This window comes from Xyrauchen texanus, chromosome 1, assembly GCF_025860055.1.
Source record: "Xyrauchen texanus isolate HMW12.3.18 chromosome 1, RBS_HiC_50CHRs, whole genome shotgun sequence".
NCBI lineage: Eukaryota > Metazoa > Chordata > Actinopteri > Cypriniformes > Catostomidae > Xyrauchen > Xyrauchen texanus.
In genome coordinates this window covers 57,009,007-57,030,068 of record NC_068276.1, presented here as the reverse complement: position 1 = coordinate 57,030,068, position 21,062 = coordinate 57,009,007, and the positions used below count along the sequence as shown (strand labels likewise).

The following is a 21,062-nucleotide window of genomic DNA, read 5'->3' as shown; positions in this document are numbered from 1 at the left end:
AAACCAAAAAACAAGACAGAGGTCATTATGGACTGTCCCTAGTCTCTCACCTGAATCTGTCTTTTTTCTTTTAAAGAACTGTCGTCTGTCTATTGCTCACTGGCAGGCCACACACACACACACACACACGCGCACGCACACACACAGAGAGAGAGAGAGAGAGAGAGAGAGTAATGCTAGGAGTTCATGAGTTAAGCCTGGTTCAGGTTAAATCCTGTGTGTGAGGAATGAATAAATACAGCAAAAGAATAACAGATATAAATCTAGGAATGAATAACAATTCATTTAAAAAGCCACAGTGAGTGTTTTCACACATACTGGTGGTATACAGTGATCTGTTTGTTTTCACTCTGGTCCAAACACCAGGGCTTCATGTTTCCATGACGACTGACCAGAAAAGACGCACGTGATGTCATGTTTTCATGACTCCCGATTGTTAAAATGAGTATCAAATTAACGATAAACTTTACCAACAGAGACACACGTACGCAGTACACAAGTACGCAGTTTATTTGTCGCGCTGCTGTTTTTGTTTCACGCTCTAGCAGTTAATAAACAGAACTGCATGCGTCTTGCGGAAGAACATTGTAACCGGCGCTACTTCTCTCCGTTTATGATTATGGACGAGTCACCCAGGTCCTGTGCTACTCCACAGCGGCGGCGACCCGCTGGACTAAAATAGTCCGAAAATAAACACTTATTATAGGTGTACCCTGGTGATTCAGGATACTGACTCCAGTACTCACCGATATGGTTTCGGAATCGAGACTCTAGGTAAAAGGAAAGAAGTGTGAGACACAGCTTTGGAGCAACTTAGTTGATTCACAACACTACATAACGGGTTCTCAGTCTGCGTGTGTTTCGCGCTGGATGACGGTCGTGCTGAGCGGTGCAGGTACAGAGGAGAAGTAGAAGAAGAGAAGAGGATGACACCATTTGCTAAGCGGGGGTGTTTTCATTTTCATCCTTAACACATACATTTTAAACCACAAACTACGGAGTATGTTTTGGACATTATTTAACCTTGTCAAAGATGAACAAACATTTTAGAATAACAACATTTCTTACTCCAAGTTTTAGGGGTGCTGAGCTCCTTTTTAGGGGTGCTGAAGCACCCCTAAAAAGGGGCTAGACTCGCCCTTGGCTCTGTCCAAGTGTATTTATGAGCCCATTTACAACACATTACAATAACGTTAGTGCTAGTACATTTCATTGCAATGTATGTGAATACTTGCCACAAAAGTCCATTCAATAGTTGTCTGTTTTTTTATTTATATTTTTATTCATATCTATCTGGATGCATCTTTTATTTCTTGACATGACAAAATATTTTGGTTGGTAAGTAAAAAACCCCAGATAAAAAGCTTACATTGATGCATTCAGTTTAAGACATCACAGTTTCATGCTTTACAGGGAAATAATGCCAAAAACTGTGTTCCATGTTAAACAGGAAACCACAGAAATCACAAGGGAACTGCTTTTCAGATGGGTTGGTAGATTCTTAACGCACTACAGAAATCACACAGGAACAACTTCTCTGATGGGATGATAGATTCTTAATGCACTACAGAAATCAAGAAATCAGAAATGAGAGGCTTACACTGTCTTATTATTTGGATATTTTTCTCCACAAGACTCACTGGAGCAGGTGAGCCTGAATATGCTCTTTATTTCTCAATTTTGAGGATAATCGAGTAATTTCAACCACTGAAGTATTTTTATAATTGTGTTTGAATTAGTGTGTCATGTTAAGAATATACCATTCAATATAAGATATCATAATCAAAACAATTCACCCATGATGTAACATTAGTGTCTATAGATCAACCATGTCATAGGGTTCGACAATCATGCGAGCAAGATATGCCAGCAAATGTCCCATGGTGAGTTACAAATGTTTTGAAAGCTACTGGAACATTTGGTTTTTGAAAGTTTTTTAGATTTTAAGATGCCAGAAATGAATGAAAATGATAGCTTGGTTCTTTGTTAGATAAAATATAATGATATTAGAGGTATAACACGTGTTATTTGACTTGACTTGACTTATTTATGCAGGTGTATTGAACGTCAAATGAGACAATGCTCCACAATACAACCCCGAGTTGCAGTACTAGGCTATTTCTTAAAGATAATTTCCTCCTTAAAGGTAAGACTAAATGCTAGTGTTTCTCCAACATATTTCATATTAACATACATTTTTGATTACCACCAAGTCCTTATTTGATTATTACCATCTCATTCATGTGCATTAAAAAGCTGTTTTATAAACAGGCCAAGGCAAATGTCTAATTCACATAAATGATATGGTCAAAACTAGTGTCTTTACACAAGAAACTACAATTGTAAGTGATGTGGTCTTGGTTTTTACCTAACAGGAATATTGTTTAGGACAAGAAGTAGATTGTGTCTTTCCTCTTGCGTGTTTTTACAGACAACGTTGCATACAAATGAAGGGTATGTAATCCACATCTCATCAGAGGCGTTACAGAAGAGCAGTGATGTACAGACGGAAATCAACGAAACAAAAGCTAACTTGATTGTGTACGTTGTCAACAATACATTCTTCAGGGTCAGTTTTCATTTTTCATTTTTGGCGAATTGCAGAGATGCACTCTTAGATGCTATATTTGAATTGTTGTAGTTATCACTGGTACTTTTTTATGCATGAAGTTTACTGAATGCTTCATTAATGAAAAATTATTAAACAAGGCACTAACAAAGAAAGATTTCTAGCCAAATGTTTTAGAGCACAACATAGCTTGAAAAAGTTATATTCACCATAGGAATTTCAACGACTTATTAAGCTTTACCTAATTTGCATGACTTTTCCAGGCCTAGAAATCCCCATTTTAAAAATCAAACGAAAGCATCAAATGAAATCTGGTATTCATCGAGTATTGTTAAGTGTTTATCTTCTTTATGGTTTCGTAAATCTGTAAACCCCATCTGTGTTTCATAACCCCATTGTTTCCTCTTCAGGGGCAGTTAATAATTTCTCAATGTGTTATAGACACAGGAACCCAATGACACAGAGTCAGAGCCAAAAGTGCATGGCGAAAGTGTACTGGGAGTTTGGCTTGGGGTGAAAGAGGTTCGTAACCTTTCTCAGCCTGTTCAACTCCGGTTCAGAAGATCCAGTCAGGTGAGATGCATTCACATGTCAGCATAACTGTGCTGAAACCTTATGATGTAAATGCATAGTCAAAATAAAGCAGTGGCCTTGTTGCATTTGTACAATGGTTGCATTTGATTCGATTTTTTAAGTGTTGCTTTATTTCAGTCTCAAAATGGAATATGTGTCTACTGGCATCTCAATGAATTTGGTGGAGGTCAGTATTTCAGTATCTCAGATGTTGTCATGCTTCCTGTAAACATTGCAGTGTTTTGGTCTATGACACATGCTCAATAAATAGAATAAATAAAGCACAATCTTGCATATAGGAAGCTGATGTAAAACATGTCCATAAGCATCCCAACAAGAAGATTTTTGGTTATATGTCTGTGAATGTTTAAAGGAAAATCTATAATTATGCCAATAATGATCAAAATGCTACTTATGATATAGAGTAGAGCATGTCACATGCCAACTACCCAAAAGTATTTTGGTAACACTTACAAATAACACTTACATTAACTACATTTATAAACATTAACTACCAATGCACAACACTTTTAAAGCACTTATTTATATTGGTTAATGTTAACTTCAGCATAATACATTTAAAGTGGAAAATGTTAACATGAACTAACGGTGAACAATTGTATTTTTATTAATTATCATTAGCCAAGATTAATAAATGTATATAGATACACACACACACACACACACACACACGCACACACACACACTCACCTACACACACACACACACACACACACACACACACACACACACATACACACACACATGTTGTGTTTCCATGTTTTATGGGGACTTTCCATAGACATAATGGTTTTTATACTGTACAAACTTTATATTCTATCCCCTAAACCTAACCCTACCCCTAAACCTAACCCTCACAGAAAACATTCTGCATTTTTACATTTTCAAAAAACATAATTTAGTATGATTTATAAACTGTTTTCCTCATGGGAACTGACAAAATGTCCCCACAAGGTCAAACATTTTGGGTTTTACTATCCTTATGGGGACATATGGTCTCCACAAAGTGATAAATACATGCTCACACACACACACACACACACACACACACACACACACACACATACACACACACACACACACACACATACATACACACACATACACACACACACACACTCGCCAACATACACACACACACACACACACACACACACACATACACTCACACACATACACTCGCCTACACACACACACACACACACACACACACACGCCTAAACACACACACACACATACACTCACACACACACACACATACACTCACACACACACACACACACTCGCCTACACACACACATACACACTCACCTACACACACACACACACACACACTCACCTACACACACACACACACACACTCGCCTACACCCATACACACACACACACACACTCACCCACACACACACACACACATATATATATATTGTCAATTGCCTATATAAATTTTTGCTCAGTGTCGTGTTATTTTCTTATGTTTAATGGGAGTAAACACACTTGAATCCACTATTTCTCAAAATCATCCCATGTATGTGTTTGCAATGACTTTTGTGTATGTATTTGTTTGCCAGGTAACTGGAGAACAGATGGGTGCAACACTAGCACAGAGAGCGCGAGAATTTGTGTGCAGTTGCAATCATCTGAGCTTTTTTGCTGTGCTCATTGTAAGTGCATGGATCATGTGAAGCACAGAAACGGTTATAGAAAAGTTCTCTTTCAAATCAGCATTTCTTTATCATAGTTCATCTGCATGTTCTCTCTTCTAACAGAATCCTCAAATCCCTGAAGAGGCCCAAATCGTCCATCTCCAATATATTTCCTACACTGGCTCTGTGCTTTCAATAGTGTTTACAGCTATCATCATGATTATGTTTCTGTGGCACAGGTGAGCATATAATTAAATAATAGGTCAAAGCACTGGGTCATTCACTAACTAAATAAGCACTGGTTTAAAAAAATATTCCAGAATACTACCTCCGCCCGCCATTGTCCTGAACCAAACTCATGCCATTGATTGAGCTAATGAGGCTGTGCGGGCAGGTCAAGTCGCTCGAACAAACAAAGGAATGTTCTGAAAGCACGACAGAGTCACAGTGTTACACTTTCATGCTGTGACTAAAACGGCAGATTATCAGTTCATAAACACTTACTTTCCGCCCTGTTTCTTCTTAACGACACTTTTACAATAGTACATGAATTGTAAGGTGATATATTTTAACGTTGCATTATATAAACTCGAAACAAGAGCCGAAAGTGTCATAGAAGCGGCATAAAATTGCAATTGTGTTTTTCTTCTCTATATTTGCATTTATGACACAATCGGTTATGTTTAGGTTTAAGCTTTAACCTTAAAAACCTCATCTGCTTGGGATAAAATGTAACTCGCTTTTAGTGCCACACAGTGGACATTTCACATCAGAACGGCGGTGGTATGTGTTAGGAACCACGTAATAAAAAATGTCCCCAAATTAACGCAATTTTTTATGAGATCATGCTGACAGATTTTTGTGCGCCTGCGCCTATTGTGAATCCACTGAAAATGTTGCATAACAACCTATTTTTGTGCACATAAATACTTGTTATAATCTCAGCTTGTGTGCATTTATTGGTATAACCAATGCGACCCGTTGTTATTATTAGAACTGCGCCTTTAGAGACTTCTCAGAAACACTGAGCAGTTTCTAAATGAGCTGTTCTTTGCAGCAGGACCAAATCTGGCATTGATCAGATAATATATCATTCACCATCTTCTCCACAGGAAGAAGCGATGTGAACATTCAGTCATTATTCATGTAGAGCTCACTGGCTCCCTGTTCTTGCTGCACGTATCCTTCTTGTGCAGCGTTTGGTTTTCGAGCCAGAGAGATGAAGTATGCCAGTTCTTAGGACTTGTCCTACACTGGTGCCTTTTAGCCACCTTCACATGGACAGCCATCGAGGGCTTTCACCTGTACCTGCTGCTGGTGCGGGTCTTCAACATCTACATCAAGAGATACCTGCTTAAACTAAGTCTGGTGGGATGGGGTGCGTACCATAAATGGATATTCTGATGTAAACAGTTGCTAAACAAATTTGCACAATTCATTTGAGGAACAGATTTTATTCTATTATAGTTTTATAAGATTTTAGTATTGTATCATCCTTTTCCTATAGGAGTACCCACAGTGACAGTGATGATATGTGGTGTAACTAAAGTGTATGGCAAATATACCTTTTCCATGGAGAGAGATAATTCGACAAGCACACCAATGTAAGGACCATCCATTCAAATGACTATGCATTGTCACTTCTTCATCCTTTCATACATTCATTGGCTTCTTATTGTAGATGCTGGATTACCACACAGACGGTGAGCTATGTTACAGTGAATGCTTATCTTGGGCTGGTGCTGCTCTTTAACGTAGCTATTCTGGCAATGCTGGTGGTTAAGATGCGTCAGTTACGGTCACGGGATCTTCATATTAAAAACAATGAGAGGAGGGTATGGAAAGACTGGGCATCTCTCCTTGGAATCAGCTGTATTTTGGGAGTGCCCTGGGGACTGGCATTCTTCACCCATGGTGGCCCCTTGAGTATCCCCTCGCTCTATGTTTTCAGCATTCTCAACTGTTTTCAGGGTAAGGATCACTCCAACATTTTTTCATTGAGGCACAATCACACATAACTGACACTTTCCATAGGAATAGGGTGCAAATTGGTGTCCCATTACTTTAAAAGTAGCATATCATGAAAAGTAGCAAGTAATACTTTTATTACATATACTTATACTTGCGGTCGTCCTCTCACGACTTGAGAGACCTGGCAACATTTCTGGTAGAGGAGCAAAGTAAGCAATTATGCGCTGTGGTTTTTGCAGTGCATTCTGGGACTTTTTAAGGGAGCGAATGTTTCAGTCCACTAGAACATTTTTGCGATTAGGACAGCCCTAGAAATGGTCGACTCCCTGGTCAATTGCTGTGTCCCAAATGAAACACTATACACTATGCACTTACAAAATATACTATGTGTGACGCTCCTGTTCTACCCGCTCTGTACGGGACTCGAACCAACGTCTCCGGCGAGGGATGCAGGTGCGCTAACGAGGAGGCTAAAGGCTACAGCCTCTAGCGTCAGTCGCTAGTGCACCTCTTGAAGTCAGGAGAGTGAGGTTTACACGCTGCACAGATATCTACCAGCTGGCTCCCGTTACATGTGCACTTAACTGTGTAGTGAATTCATTTTCAACATGTAGTATTGTCCCAAATTGAACACTGAAGAGTTTGTTGCTACATGGAAGCATTCGCCGTTTAACAGATGGCAGAAGTGACATTTTAAGCACACGTGATGTGTTGCCCTTAGCTTTAGCACATTAGCGGACCTCAGTTCATCAACTGTATCTCAAACAACATACATATACACACAGCGTGGTGTGCTGTCTTCACAAATGTTTTCACTAGCTGCTACATTCTTCATTATTTACAACTGTTTTGTCTGACCAGCAGCGCAGCCAGATAACTCCGCCCCTTCCGCTATGTTCGGCAAGCTGTGTGCTCTGAGTGCACAAAGTGTCCAACATTCCACATTTTGTTTTGAAGGTTGAAAACGTGCATCATCCGGTACTCTTAGTGCACTTCTTTTTGTTGCATTTTCAGTGTACTACTCGCACTGCTTGCACTGCAAAATGACATAGAATAGTGCAGAAGTGTGTGGTTTGGGACGCACCTAATGTTAACCTCGTGTACATCGGTGTAAATCGATGTAAACATTGAACAACAGGAGACGGTGGACGCAACAACAGTGCATGGGCATGTCGAGAACGTGTGTATGAGGAGGTCAGGAGATTTCTACATTTACAACTCGAGTCTGAAGGAATATAAAGACATCTTTGTGGGTCTAAATGCCTGAAGAAGAGGATAAATCCAGCAACACTTGTTGAAAGGAGAGATTTATTGGATAAAAAACAACATGTTTCAGCACAGAAGCCTTCATCGGGTTTACAAAGTTAGAACAGAGCAGATACAAAGCAGTTATTTACAGTAAATACTTACAAGAGTATCATCTAGCCAATGAGATGGACAGGACAATCTCATCTATCAATCAGAGAATGGCAGTTTCAGTTGCACTAATTAGGCAAAAGAGTAGGTCAATAAGAAAACCACACCCTTTGAATTACACATCATGGAGAAAATTCACAAGAAACAAGTTAATACAAGACCTGCAAATACAAAACCAATACACTTCAAAACATTTAAAAACAAGATACAAAAGAAAAAAAGAAAAAATATAGAAATGTATAAAAATTATAACAATTCATTAATCACCAACTCTTCATTCATTCCTAGAGGAGGAAAGGTTTTTAAATAAAAAATCCAAAATGTCTCCCATCTTTTTCTGGTCTGATTCATATGACCAACTATGGCAGAAGGATGAATCACTTCAATGCCAAAAAACTAAAAGGAATATTTTGTGTGGTTAAATTCCTTAAAGTGCCTCGTTACAGGGTAAGTCAAATCCCCTCTTATATGATCTGTAATGCGGTCCTTGAGGGGGCGGGAATTTTCCCATCATAGACCCTATCACACTGGCACCGAATCAAATAAATTATGTTTATAAATAATGATAAAACTGTTTATTTATTACAATGCTGTTATTTACAGGGAGGCCAAAAATTTTCACGTTTTGTATATATGGACAGATTATACAATACCCACATTTAAAATGACCAACTGGGACCTTTTCTTTAAGGGTACATTTACATTTATGCATTTGGCAGATGCTTTTATCCAAAGCGACTTACAGTGCACTTATTACAGGGACAATCCCCCCCGGAGCAACCTGGAGTTAAGTGCCTTGCTCAAGGACACAATGGTGGTGGCTGTGGGGATCGAACCAGCAACCTTCTGATTACCAGTTATGTGCTTTAGTCTACTACGCCACCACCACTCCATACAGAAACTATTTACTAATAGATGTTTCCTTAGGAAGGCAAGCTCTCACCACTTTATCTCTAATGTTCCTTGCTCTTCTTTAGGTGATTATTGGAGAATCTAAAGTAAGTTGACTGATCGGCAGAATCTTCAGACTAAATGCCCGAAGAGAAATAGTCCAGTATCTCATACCAGTCGTACCTTGCATGCATCAACCGCCGGCGTATGTGCACTGTAATTTACCACCGGCCGGAACCATGATGATCCATATTGGCACTGACTGGACTGTTTTCAGGTTCCGATCTCTATAAGAATCTACCAATATGAGCATTTCAGACAGAACAACAACCATTTTAAGTTTTAGCTGAAGTAAAATGAGTTCAGGCTCAAACTGTGCCAATGTTGGCTGTCATTACAACTCAGAAGTCATCCTACCACTCCTTAAACTTTGACGGGTGAGCTACTGTCAAAAAACGGTCTTTGCGACTTTAAAGTATTAGCACTACAGAGCCATATGTTTTTGGTGCCCATTCGCTATGTTGTGTTATATGCTGCTTCACTCATGTGCCTTCTGTAGCGAAAGCCATTCCCACATCTGCCCAAACTAATGTATGCCTCTCATCATCAATTTAGTCTTTTCCTTTATTCTGCCCATTTGCACACTTTTATACACCCATCTTTGCGGTAGTATCGGTGTCATCGTAAATTGCGATAACAGAGTGTAATTGGTGTCTATTACATGGCTCTCTGGAATAATCGATTCTGATTGGTCAATGATGCCATCCAGCGGTCCGATATTGCTCTGTAACAACCGCACATCCAGGGATGTAGACGTATCAGACTGCTCTCCTGCTTCTCAGATGACAGTGCGATCTCTACAAGTAAGCTAATAAATTATAATTGTTTCGTGTGCATTTATTTATTTATTTGGCAAGTAGTCTTGTAATAGTCTGGATATTGAAGAGTCAGACGGTCATTTTTACAAAGTAAACACCGACAGAACTCGGAAGTTGATTCTAACTGTTCAGCGATTTCTTTCTTCTCAAATTACATAATTGCAACTCAAATCAATATTTTATGTCCATGTATTATTTTTTATTTTTTGCTAGTAGCCAGGTTATAAGTGGGTAATCAATAATACAAAAGTCAATAATACAAAAATTTGACTTTCAAGACCCTTTTTTATGGAAAGTGTCAACTGCTTCTTTAAGAGTTGAGTTTGGGGCACTAAATAAACAATGCATAGCAGGAACTCTGAGATTAAAATGCTTGAGTGTAAAATTCCATGTTGTCATTTCATCCTCTAGGTGTCTTTATTTTCATGTGGTTTTTGACTGTCACACATAAAGCACGGGAAGAGGAACAAATCTCATCAAAAGGCACGAGTCATGTCAGCTTCAACAATAATGAAGAACGTGTGACTACAAGATAACCACCAGATTTTTTTTTGGTTGCATGATTACTTAAATAACATTTTTGCAATGTGTCATGGTGGAATCGTAATGGAATGTTAACGGCAGACCCGCTACACTAACTGTATGGCAAGCCGTTTTAACTTTTATTCATTTCTAGGATATGAATCCTTGATATCCATCCATCCATCCATCCATCGTCAACCACTTATCCTGTGTACAGGGTCACGGGGGGCTGGAGCCTATCCCAGCTAACATTGGGCAAAAGGCAGGGGACACCCTGGACAGGTCACCAGTCCATCGCAGGGCCACACATAGACAGACATACACTCACACCCACCTCCACCTCCACCTCCACCTCCACATCCACCTCCACCTCCACATCCACATCCACACCTAGGGCAATTTTTTTTTTTGGAGACACCAATTAACCTAGCCTGCATGTCTTTTGGATGGTGGGAGGAAGCCGGAGTACCCAGAGAGAACCCACGCAGACACAGGGAGAACATGCAAACTCCACACAGAAAGGCCGGGGCAACCAGGGTTTGAACCCACAACCTTCTTGCTGTGAGGCGACAGTGCTAACCGCTGTACCACCGTGCCAATTAAATTAAATTAAATTTTCACTAGTTACAACTACATTTTTTATATCTGAAAATGTATTTCTGATATCAATATAATTTCAGATATCTAAAATGGCTTTCTTACTAGTAACAATCACATTCATGATTCATGAATAGACATTTCAATTAGTGACAGTTTAATTCTTGATATCAAAAATAAAGGTTTTTACTACGAATTGTGTTTCTGATATGTGAAATTGGAATTTCAACAAGAAATCAATTCTTGAAAATTGAACTGTTGATATCAAGAATTCATATCCTGGAAATGAATAAAAGTTAAAGCGGCTTGCCATACTAAATGACGGTATTTCCTTGTTATCTATGAATGGTTTTCATATTGGGATTCGCACACCCCCTGGTGGCCGCAATGGGCTCTACAGAAAAAAAAGACTTATACCAAATGATGTTACCATAATCATTTAACCATAAGAAATAAAAAAATAATTAAAAAAAGCATGTTAACTAGCAGAATGCAGAACCATCTGCATATAGTTTAAATAATTTATTGTGATTTGTTTTTATTCTAACTGTTCATCTGTTGTTCCTTGTTATCAGTGTTGGGTGTAATGCATTACTATGGAATTAATTATATTTCATTGAGAAAAAAAGTAGAAGATTTATTTAGTCTTTAATTTAATTTTTATTAGGATAACTTACCCAACACTGGTTGTTATGTACTGTATGCTCCAGAATACTTTATTGGCTTCCTTTTTAATTGCCACTGTTTCCTTTGGTTTGTTCACTGTAAACTTTGTAAACCTTCAGAATGATTATCAGAGTGAAAAGTGCAAAAACACATCTATATTAAATTAAAAACATTTCTCTTCTAGCATTGTTCTAATATTGGGTAGAACAAAGACACCCTGTTGACTTAATGCAAAGTAAATATTTTACAGATAATATCTTAAATAATTACAGATAACGATATATACAAGCAAATTATATTGTTTTGGAAATTACTTAATAAAATCAGTTTTTTCTTATACAGAAAATGTATCTAGATGACAGTATAGCTGCCTTTATATTTTAGGAAATGGGTTAACTGGCTTTAAAAAGTTGCCCTGTCATATACTGTCAAATATTATTATTATGTTTTTTGACTGTTTTTCTTAATTTGTGTAATTTTGAACAAAATTACATTAATAAAACGTCATATATTTAGTTCTTTTTTATTTAGTTATAGATAACTCTATTTAATGTGATGGAATTTTGTGATGAAATTGGAACAAGTGGGGACGGTTGCAACACTTTTAGCATTTCCTTCAGTATCTCAGAGACTGTTTGTGTTGGAAAGCCCGCTCAGCTACCCACCCACACTGCTGTAACATGCGTACATATGATAATATACATACAATTTATACTTGAATAGCCAAAGTCAAATGTTGCAACTGACCCCATACGAGGGGACGACTGCAACACTCATTAAAATGTAATAAAAATGATTCTTTAACATCATTTTGAAATGTCTTTATTTTATTTGTGCACAGACAGGGTCTTCACTGAGTTCAATTAACTGTCTAAAGACTAGTAAAAGGAAAAATATATTTTCAAGTAACACGTAACAACCATGTTTTGGTTAATTATTACAATAAATTTGATCTAGAAAATATATATTTTTAATACTTTTGAGTACTTCTCTAAACTGAACGGTGTGTTCTGTTATGCGTTTCCTCTCTCGTGGCACACAGAAAACACAGAACAGATCAAATGTTGGCTACATTGTGGCCAAGTGTGAGTATTTACTTCACACAATACTGGTTATGACAAGCTTTTACATCAATGTTGTCATAGGGGACAGTTGCAACAGCATGTACACTGACATCCATGAGAATACTTGCTATGCTAGCTTGAAACAATAGCTTTGACACACGGTATCTATGCCTTTTAGAAGCTATGAAAACACTGATTAAAATATGACTTTATAATGCTTCACGCAAACTGTTTAGACAGTATGACAAAAACTTAAAAAGTATTTTTAGCAGAAGGAATGGTCGCATGTGGCTGCTTTCTTCCAGAAAGGAGGAGGGGCTAACTGGGCATGTGCAGTATGAGTATCATCACTCCAGCTCATTCCTGATTGGAGGAATAAGCAATGTTGCAACCGTCCCTTGTTGCATCCCCGCTCTCCCCTAAATCTTCTCATTATATTTTGAAGGTAAATTAGTAGGAATTGAAATCAAGATGGCATCATGCATTAAACTCAGTATGCAATACAGATACAATTCACTTAAAGGCCTTAAAGGGATAGACCACCCAAAAATGAAGACCCAATTCATCATTTACTCACCCTCATGATATCCCAGGTGTGTATGACTTTATTTCTCGGCCAGAACACATTTGAAGAAAAATAGAAATATATCTCAGCTCAGTAGGTCCTTAAAATGCAAGTGGATGCTGATCAGACTTTTGAAGCTCCAAAAATCACAGACAGTCAGCGTAAACGTCATTCATACGAATCCAGCTTTTAACTTCATGTCTTCTAAAGCAATACAATCCCTTTTGGTGTGAAAAAGATCAATATTTAAGTACTTTCTAACTAGAAGCCATCGCTTCCGGTCAGCTTCACAAGAGGGCGTCTCTTGTGTGACTATTCGTGTAGGCATGTTACATGTAATCTCACGGTCTCCTCTAGCTTGAGGCATCCATGATACGCAAACAAATGCACATTGTGAGTAAAGAAACAGATAAATACAGATCTAAACCAAAACCAAATAAGCTACTGTACGGCATTCCTCTTACTCACTTGTAAACAGCGCTGCTTTTCCGGGTGTCGCACATGCGTCAGTTCTCCCGTGTATCACATATGTGATTACATTACACGTGCATAAAGCTGCTGACCGGAAGGAATGATTTAAAGATTACTTAAGAAATGTTTTGCACCAAAAGCGTTCGTGTTGCTTTACAAGACATTAATTTAACATCTGGCATCCTATGGATGAAGTTCATGCTGGCTGTCTGTGATTTTTGGAGCTTCAAAAGTCTGATCAGCATCCATTTGCATTTTAAGTAACAAATTACACAACTTTGTTCTGCTCGTGTTTCATAAAAAAAGCCTGTAGGAGCCATCAGAGAATTAGACACAAGAGGGCAATTTACACGGGTGGTGGGTACGGTGCTTGGGAACAGGTCACCTTTTACACATCAGGTGATAATTCAGACAGGTACAGGTGAATACGGTTGTTACCGTAGCCATCATGTAATTGTTTTCATCAGTTAAGTTTATTGCAATGGATTATATGCTTTTTTTTTCTACACGTAAGGACACCTCTACCACCTTTGCTTATAGCCTAGGAAAGCCTCTTCAAGGCCCACTGCAAGAGAAATTATATATCTATTGTAACAAGTTAAATAAGTGGGAAAATCCTTATAAACAATAGTAATCTGGTGTATAATTAATGCAAGATATTTACACTTTTAAATATACATATATATAAAAATACATTTCTCACTAATTTTCTGTTCTTCTCTTCCACCCACATTATCAAACTCTCTCCCAAGAAAGACCGACAAGAGATCATACTTAAAAAGTTTTATGAAAATACCAATGTGAGGAAAATTGAAATACAAAATCTTATTAATGGTAATATTACAAAAAAAGTATAAAAACAGAAAGTGCACAAAATTTCTTTACAGTATCAATTGTACAGACAGCATCGAATAAATAGCATAAGTTAAAAAATAACAAATTCATGTAATGAAACAATCAGTTAAATCTCTGGTAAGGCACATTAACATTGAGAATGTGCCGAGTTAAAAACATTTCCCCCTGAACTTTATTGACATTTTATCATCGCTCTTGTGTTTCCAAAACAAGAGATCTCGGAGCCAGCAGGAATGATGCCGACTCTGAATATTGCTGGTGAATACAAACATTCATTCAAATAATACACTGAAATTAATTCTTGTTTACCCCAAAATCTAATCGGTAAACTCCACAATATTGCTAAACCTCTGAACCCAATTCTGTTTTCATTTAAAAACAGCTATTTCATCATTTAACTGCGAAAACGAGCAATAAAGAAAATCTAAAACAAGCTGCTATCAAAACATCTAGGCTGAAAGACTGGCTGTACAATTCATCTTTGATTACCTTTAGTGTACATTACATATTGGAAATGGAAGACAAACATGGTGAAAAAAGAAACAGTGTAAAGCCTGATCGTAAGTTCATCAGTCAGTAATAGGAGCTCATCCTTACTGTATTACAGCACTTTCATATGCAACAACACAAACATCCAGAGTTTAAAATCAAGACCGATCATGCCTACAAATACGTTGTGCATGCTTTTGTACTCATTGTGTAAATAAAAGCTTAATGTATTTTTTCATCTTGGTTTTAAAGATGTACTAACCCGTAACAATTTTTTAAACCACAGAAATATCTTTGTCAATCCAGGAATTTTACAGACAAAAAGCTGAGGTGCATTCACATTGTGAATATTGTGCCCAAGTCAAAAATGCATTTCTGTAATATAATAAACCACAGTTTACAATTTGAATCTGAGCAGAAGACTGCACAGCGGAGTAAAATATTATATTTGCTTAAAATTACACCATCTCATGAATGCCTTGGCTATAATTTTAGATACAACACTTTACATCATTTCATCTGAAATTCATGACAGTAAACGTCAAATAAAAGTATTTTGGTGCACTGGAATGGAAAATAAGATCATATTTACAAACACTGGAAGAACTCCGAAACAAAAGTATTTTACAGTGTTAAAAAAAAAAAAAAAAAAAAAATCACATTAAATGCACCAAATCTGCACTATAAATATTTCCTAAAGCCCAATTGTTTTCTCCTTTTTGGTATTTAAAAAAAAAAAAAAAAAAAGTACAAAAATTACATTTGACAAAAGAGTCGTAAAAAAATAGAAAGCAGGAAAAAAAAAAACTCAACTCATACAGTTATCTAGCAAGGGGAAGATATCGAAGTCTACCACTGGAGACAAAGCTATGAGAGCCTCAATGAGACCGTTTGGAGGGTGCAATCAGCTGATCACCACGCCTCCTTCATGTCCTCTGAAACAGGCAACGGAAGTGTTTGAGAGATCGGGGAGTCTGAGGAGGATGCCAGAGGAGGACGCTTCTTGGCGTTACAGCAGGGCTTGAAGAGACGAGGATCAATGATCACCTCACCAAAACGCCCTTTGTAGACAATCCCACAGCACACCTTTTGCCTACAAAGTATTGACAATGTTATTCATTGCTATATTTGGGTGAACAATTTCCTTTAACACGCTTTGGTAAAGAGAAATACCTTTTCCAGTAGGACAGGTCAAGAAAGGAGAACCCAGATGGGTTAGGACGTCTCTGTTTGGTTTCAATGTCTGATCCATCGTCAGACTGATTACTGTGGCTGGGAGACTGAGAGGGAGACATACTGGATGTGGTGCTGTGGGCATCTGAATCTATAAAAGACAACATGTCAAACATGTTTGCAAGCCACATAAAATACTTTTTAAGCGTGCAATTCAGGGAAAAAGGGACTCACTTTGTCGTTTAAATTTATGAAGCTTTTTCAGTTTACTTTTTTTCTTTCCATCACTGTTTTTCACTTTCTTAGGTTTGGTGAGCTTGAAACCAGGTCCCGCTCTTGCATCCACCACCTTGCAAAAATAAAAACCATGTATCAAGCTTCCTGAACGTACCGTAGGATTCCAGTAACAAATCAAAGTATGGATACATACATGGTTCCAGTTCTTCTTTGACCCGTGTGGCAATTTCTTCCAGCGTTTTACCAGCAGAACACAAGCATTGCAAATATCTCCAACTCTGTCTTCAGACAAACTGAGAAACAGACATAAATGATTTAAATGCAGATGGAAGTGAATTTGTGTTCAATGACTGGAATAAGAAAAACAATATTGCCTTGTCAAAATGTAATTTTAGTAATAGTGGATTTGTATTTGTGTACAGTGTGTATATTGTGTATAATTGATATATTGTGAATAACGTGTATGCATATCGCGTACCATCATCTATGTTGATTTTTATCCTGCAATATTTTTAGAGCATGCACCCAAAGATTTTCACCCACCAATAAACTAGTACAAATGGTGATGTCACAAAGCAAAAGCAGATTTGAAAACTAAAAGGAATGCCAACGGTATTTCTTTCAGAATTTAAAACCAACAGTAAAGGGCTCAAATAATAACAGTTTAAGAAATAAATGTGTATTATATTAAGTATAAGAAAAAATATAAGTAATATACTAACTATTTTATATATAACAAATGAATTGTAAATAATTTACACACACACACACACACATAAAAAATACCTTGCATATATTTTAAGTTTTATATCAAATATATAATATTGTAAAAATGTATAAATATGATATAAAAATATTTTTATACAATACCTCATTTAATTTAAATACACATATATACATACATACACATTTTTATTTAAGATATTTATACATTTTTATAATTTATTATATGCATGTAAAATACATTTTATATATATTTTTATATAATACACAATTTAATTAAAATATACAGTATATACATATATTTTATACACACATTTTTATATAAAATACTTGATATATAGTGTATAATATATCATTAAAAAAAAAATAATATATATATATATATATATATATATATATATATATATATATATATATATATATATACACACACACACACTGTGTAGGTGTATAATATATATAAATAAAATACCTTGCATATATTTTAAGTTTATATCTAATATATTTTACATATACAATATTGTAAACATTTATAAATATGATATAAACATTTTTATATAATACCTAATTTAAATACACACACACATATATATATATATATATATATATATATATATATATATATATATATATACACACACACACACACACACACACATATATATACATACATACACACATTTTATATAATACATTTATACATTTTTACAATTTATTATTTGCATGTAAAATATATTTTATATAAAATGTATATAATCTATACAGTAATTTAATTTATATATTTTTACATTTTTATATAATACACAATTTAATTAAAATATACAGTATATATATATATACATACACACACATTTATATAAAAAAGACTTGTTATATAGTGTATAATATAAAAAATAAAAAGAATTATATTGTGTATGTGTACACATACATATATATATACATAAATGAAAATTATATACATTATATTGTAAATATTTCATCTAAAATGTATTATATGTAAACCTATTTTGATAAATAATAAATGGTACGTTATTTTATATTTATTCATTTATCCCACATTTATTTTTTTGACACCACCAGCATTGTTATACAATTCTTGATTGATCCATTACAAATGATTTCAGATGCCATTCGCATTTCTTTAGGACGTTTTAACAAGGCAAGATAAAGTCCTTGTTCACAGAAGCTCATGGCAGTGAAATGTACAACTCACCCAAAGCAGAGTCTGAAGTTCTCCTCGTATCTGCTGCTGTCTGTGAATCGAGAACTGGAAGACTTCGTTTTGCAAATACAACAACCGTCATTACTGCGGTAAATCTTCGATTTATGAAAGCCGAACATCTTTATTGGCTCTAGAAATGAAATGAGGAGAACAGGATCAAAACAAAGGTCCCGAGCTCATTTTGCGCGGGTGATAGAAGGGGGCGGTCACAACATTTATTCAGCTCGCCTCGCACACTTGACAATTTCCATGAATATGGTTCAGAAGTTACACAGTCGCGCCAGACACACACACACACACACACACACACTGGATAAAAGCATGCATGTGTGCGCATTTGCTTTCATGACCCAATCTGTCGCGTCTGCCAGCAGCATTGACCTACTTTTGATGTTTGACAATAGACGTGCACGCGACTCGTAGTCAGAGAAAATCATTTTAAAAAGCTGAAGTGCAACACCTTGAATACATTTGCATGGGTGCAATTAAAATGTCTGAAAATTATATAAAAATATATGCGTTCAAACAGGAATTATCTCGGATATAGTTTTGTTTTTTTTTTCCTGCAGAATTTCACATTATCCAACAGGATGTTATACCCTTTATTACATTTCGATTGGTGTCACAATATATAAATTCTCCAAGGATCTTTTGACAAGATTGGTGACACAGCAGTTGTTAAATCGAAAGTACAATGCGACGAGCTCCTCTTTTCAAAGGTTGGGACTTGGAAAAAAGACACAAAGGGACATGCACATCACTAATTCACGAAATCGTGTTTGTGCATAATAAAACGCACAGCGCGCGCGCACACAAGTCAATAACAATGCGTGCATGGCTGAGTAACCATATCAAACATAACACGAGACACAATACGACTCGTTCACAAAGACTTAATGAACTATAAACGATTTGCAGAGGGGAAATACAGTCTCGTACGACATGGACTGACAAAAGAAAGTTTTTCTATACATTTTGAATAAATCCTGGATAAAGCAGTATGCGTCCATAGAAACCAGACACAAAAAATTTGATGATGGAGAGCCTTCTTAAACTAACATTTGCACGCGCTCTTGAATACAACCTTCAGGAAGTTGTTTTAAACAACAACTCGTGCACACTTCTGTTAAGATACAATTGTAATTGCTCGAGTCTCCTTTATTTAAACTTTCGCCCAAGAGAGAGCGTCAAAAAGCACGTCCCACAGTCCATTAACAATAACAGCTAGCCCGTTAGCACGCGACCATGCCACGCTCCACATCCATGCGCGCGAAGCCTCGTTGTTGATGTAAATAAGCGCTGTGTAAAGCACATAACATCACTCGTACAGCACGTTACAAACTCCTAAACCGAGAGTATATACATTTAAAATCAGCTACTACATCCGACCAGTTAATTTGCAACAATAATAAAGGACTTACCGTCAGAAACTTTGAATTCTGTCCGTTTGGTTCGTCCGCACTGCGCATGCCCTACTACGTCTACACACATACCCAGAGATGAATGGCGGGGGCGGAGCCTGTGTCTAAACAGCGCGTAAAGGGGTTTGCCGGAGAAAGACCATATAAGGAGCGCAGATGCCAAGTTTAAACATCAGCCTAACCAATCCCTGATCTCGGCTCCTTTGCCATTTAAGAATGTTGCATCCTGGGAGACAGTAAAGCGTTTCGCACGTATCGTCCATATGACTTGTGTTTGTTTTTGAATGGGATCGTTTTTTTTTTAAACTACAGCAGCTCAGTAGGGATTTTAAATGATAGAATTGGCTGATATATGATTTTTAAATCATAGGAATGTTCTATATGTGATGTAATAATGACTTTATTACTTAGTCAAACGCAGTTTGCGTCATAACTATTGTGTACACCTAACGTTCCTGTAACGTTGTGGGAAGGTTAGTTTATGGTTATAAAAATAAAACCTTGACCATTTGGAGGGAACCACCAGTGTTGAGTGTAATGCTTTACTAAGTAATTAATTACTGTAATTAAATTACATTGTCATTAAAAAAAGTAAAGTAAGGGATTACTCTTTAATTGTTTCAGTAATCTCAATACAGTTACTTCGGATGTAATTGTGTTAAATACTGTATAGACACTAGAACAATTCTACATAAACAATAGTGAATTTAAAATCGAAATTTGACGTCTAATGTTAAAGTGTACGCTTTCTAAGTTAACGCTGCAACATTAAATTCTTTGGTCATTTCATAAATAATTTATATGATTTATTTGAAAGGATTAAAAGAACAGTTTCATGTCTATCCTTGTATTTTTCATCTGGTCAAGGTTGATACTGGTTTTACAAAGTAAATAGTAATAAGTAATGCAATTGAATTTCAGAAAGAGTAATTAATACAGTAATCGAATTACACTGTTGAAGATGTAATTAGTAGTTAGTGATTAATTACTTATTTAGAGTAACTTACCCAACACTGCACCAAGCATCCTTGTAGCGTTGTAGGAAGGTTAGTTTATGGTTATAAAAATAAAACCTTGATCGTTAGGAGGGAA

At 36.5% G+C, this 21,062-nt stretch overlaps 2 protein-coding genes across 3 annotated transcripts; one reads left to right on the top strand and one right to left on the bottom strand.

Moving 5' to 3' along the window:
• The first annotated feature begins 1,499 nt into the window (after positions 1–1,499).
• Positions 1,500–12,515, top strand: LOC127655467 (adhesion G protein-coupled receptor G3-like). 2 transcript variants are annotated; one of them, XM_052143422.1, is made up of 12 exons: positions 1,500–1,648; positions 1,814–1,883; positions 2,056–2,146; positions 2,432–2,569; positions 3,011–3,142; positions 3,281–3,329; positions 4,735–4,827; positions 4,933–5,048; positions 6,006–6,187; positions 6,317–6,413; positions 6,491–6,780; positions 10,377–12,515. In XM_052143422.1, the coding sequence occupies exons 6-12, from the start codon at positions 3,288–3,290 to the stop codon at positions 10,499–10,501; spliced, it is 945 nt and encodes a 314-aa protein (XP_051999382.1). In that variant the 5' UTR covers positions 1,500–1,648; positions 1,814–1,883; positions 2,056–2,146; positions 2,432–2,569; positions 3,011–3,142; positions 3,281–3,287; the 3' UTR covers positions 10,502–12,515. The 2 variants fall into 2 exon arrangements, with proteins under 2 accessions (XP_051999382.1, XP_051999306.1); XM_052143346.1 differs by having other exon boundaries at positions 5,922–6,187.
• Positions 12,516–14,660: 2,145 nt separating this feature from the next.
• On the bottom strand, positions 14,661–20,029 carry LOC127655743 (SIN3-HDAC complex-associated factor-like). The gene is made up of 6 exons (XM_052143747.1): positions 19,971–20,029; positions 18,541–18,679; positions 16,798–16,897; positions 16,602–16,716; positions 16,368–16,518; positions 14,661–16,287 (listed from the first exon to the last, which is right to left on the bottom strand). The coding sequence occupies exons 2-6, from the start codon at positions 18,666–18,668 to the stop codon at positions 16,107–16,109; spliced, it is 675 nt and encodes a 224-aa protein (XP_051999707.1). The 5' UTR covers positions 18,669–18,679; positions 19,971–20,029; the 3' UTR covers positions 14,661–16,106.
• Between the last annotated feature and the right edge of the window lie 1,033 nt (positions 20,030–21,062).

Bases quoted from the DNA above. Each gene is read 5' to 3' on its own strand.
- LOC127655743 (XM_052143747.1), bottom strand. From the start codon at position 18,668: ATGTTCGGCTTTCATAAATCGAAGATTTACCGCAGTAATGACGGTTGT. The intron at 16,898-18,540 runs GTGAGTTGTACA...TCTGTTTCTCAG, and splicing joins AACTTCAGACTCTGCTTTGG to TTTGTCTGAAGACAGAGTTG. The intron at 16,288-16,367 runs GTATTTCTCTTT...AATACTTTGTAG, and splicing joins GACCTGTCCTACTGGAAAAG to GCAAAAGGTGTGCTGTGGGA.
- LOC127655467 (XM_052143346.1), top strand. From the start codon at position 3,288: ATGGAATATGTGTCTACTGGCATCTCAATGAATTTGGTGGAG. The intron at 5,049-5,921 runs GTGAGCATATAA...TCTTCTCCACAG, and splicing joins ATTATGTTTCTGTGGCACAG to GAAGAAGCGATGTGAACATT. The intron at 6,414-6,490 runs GTAAGGACCATC...TTCTTATTGTAG, and splicing joins AATTCGACAAGCACACCAAT to ATGCTGGATTACCACACAGA.